Here is a 2320-nt window from a genome sequence, read left to right on the forward strand (position 1 = left end):
AAAATACAAAACATTAGCTGGGCATGGTGGCGCGTGCCTGTAATCCCAGCTACTCAGCAGGTTGAGGCAGGAAAATTGCCTGAACCCAGGACGCGGAGGTTGTGACGAGCCGAGTTTGCGCCATTGCACTCCAGCCTGGGTAATAAGAGCGAAACTCCGTCTCAAAAAAAAAAAAACGTGAAAGTGTGAGAGAAAATCAGGGCTCTATTTAGAGAAGTCTAATTGTTTCTCTGAAAAAACAACAAATACAGGATAGCTCTGTCCTACAGCAATCTAAAACACAACCTCCCTGATGTACATACAGAAAATATATGTCTTAACCAACCTGGAAAACAAAATTCTGGGTGTGGAAACATATTTTCTCAAGTTATTCTTTTTTTTTTTTGTTTTTGAGATGGAGTTTTGCTGTTGTTGCCCAGGCTGGAGTACAATGGCGCATCTCAGCTCACTGCAACCTCCGCTTCCTGGGTTCAAGTGATTCTCCTGCCCCAGCCTGGCAAGTAACTGAGATTACAGGCATGCACCACCATGCCCAGCTAATTTTGTATTTTTAGTAGAGACAGGGTTTCTCCAGGTTGGTCAGGCTGGTCTAGGAACTCCTGACCTCAGGTGATCCACCTGCCTCGGCCTCCCAAAGTGCTAGGATTATAGGTGTGAGTCACCGTGCCCAGCCACTTTTTTCAAACTGGATTCAGCCCTAGGCTGCTGCTGACATCAGTGCTCCTCTCTGGGGCAAGGCTGGCGGGCTTGCATTGCACTGGAAGGGCATGAGGCACCTGCTGCCACAGCAGAGAATCAAATGAAGGACCATAACTGCCCCTTGGGGATTGGAGAATTCTTTAAAGTCTGAATACTTAGGGAACACACACCAAGGCCCTGATTTTCCATTTCTGGAAAAAATTTCTGTTCTACAAATTTCCAGATATCAAAAGATGCTGTAGAATTTAATTCACGGTGTCTTCTCAAGAGGAAGAGGGAAAAATAACTGTTCTTCATAGGATTCTTTTCTTTTTTGGTGTCTTAAATGTCAATGATCACAAAAACTTCTGGCTTCTCTTCATTATAGACCTGCATTGCTGAATATGTTATTGCTTTGACTTCTGTTCCCTAAAGTTGGGGTGAGGGAAAAAAAATTAGGTAAACAAGATACTGAAATCATAATCATTAACTCTAGCAACAATTGGCTGAAAGTCAAAATTTTACTATTTTAAAAATGAAAAACTCACAAGAAACAGTTATCAAATTAGCACAGTATACATGGATCCAAAAAAATGAGAGGCAACACACGCACAGGGTAGTAGGGGCCTGACACTCTAATCCTGGCTTTGTTTCCACCTCCATATGGAAACTGTCTGCCCTGTCTGGACATCGGTTTTTCATTTATAAAATGGGTTGAATCACATAAAGACATATGCACGGGTATGTTCACTGCAGCACTATTCACCATTGCAAAGACATATAATCAACCCACATGCCTGTCAATGGTAGACTAAACAAAGAAAATGTGATATATATACACCATGGAATACTATACAGCCATAAAAAAGAATGAGATCATGTCATTTGCAACAATGTGGATGGAGCTGGAGGGCATTATCCTAACGGAATTCCTGCAGGAACAGAAAACCAAATACCATGTTTCCACTTTTTTTTTTTTTTTTTTTTTAAAGACGGGGTTTGACCATGTTGGTCAGGCTGGTCTTGAACTTCCGGCCTCTGGTGATCCACCCGCCTTGGCCTCCAAAGTGCTTGGATTACAGGCGTGAGATGTTTCCACTTATAAGTGGGAGATAAACACTGAGTACACATGAACACAAAGAAGAAAATGAGACAACGGGTCTACTTGAGGGTGGGAGGAGAGTAAGGACTGAAAAACTGCCTATTAGGTATTATGCTGATTACCTGGGTAACAAAATGATCTGTACACTAAGCCCCCACAACACGCAACTTACCCATGTAACAAACCTGTACATGTGCCCCATAAACCTAAAAATAAAAGTTGGAAAGAAAAAAAGTAAAAAGCGGCTGGGCACGGTGGCTCACACCTGTAATCCCAGAACTTTGGGAGGCTGAGGCAGGCAGATCACGATGTCAGTAGTTCCAGACCAGTCTGGCCAACATGAAGAAACCCTGCCTCTACTAAATATAGAAAAAATGAGTTAGCTGGGAGTGGTGGTGCATGCCTGTAATCCCAGCTACTTGGGAAGCTGAGGCAGGAGAATCACTTGAACCCAGGAGATGGAGGTTGCAGTGAGCCAAGATCGAGTCATTGCACTCCAGCCTGGGCGACAGGGCAAGACTCCGTCTCAAAAAAAAAAAA

At 43.3% G+C, this 2320-nt stretch overlaps 1 protein-coding gene across 3 annotated transcripts in view; it reads right to left on the reverse strand.

The window, feature by feature from the left end:
* Positions 1-820: 820 nt before the first annotated feature.
* ZBTB8OS (zinc finger and BTB domain containing 8 opposite strand) overlaps positions 821-2320 on the reverse strand; it is a 30879-nt gene continuing 29379 nt past the window's right edge. For all 3 annotated transcript variants that reach the window (XM_032246778.1, XM_032246777.1, XM_032246779.1), the window contains one exon: positions 821-1107. In XM_032246778.1, coding sequence (XP_032102669.1) covers positions 1086-1107 — 22 coding nt within the window. In that variant the 3' untranslated portion in view covers positions 821-1085. The remainder of the gene's footprint in view (positions 1108-2320) is intronic.

This window comes from Sapajus apella, unplaced genomic scaffold (genome assembly GCF_009761245.1).
Source record: "Sapajus apella isolate SASKATOON/1434 unplaced genomic scaffold, GSC_monkey_1.0 scaffold62, whole genome shotgun sequence".
In the NCBI taxonomy this organism is placed as follows: Eukaryota; Metazoa; Chordata; class Mammalia; order Primates; family Cebidae; genus Sapajus; species Sapajus apella.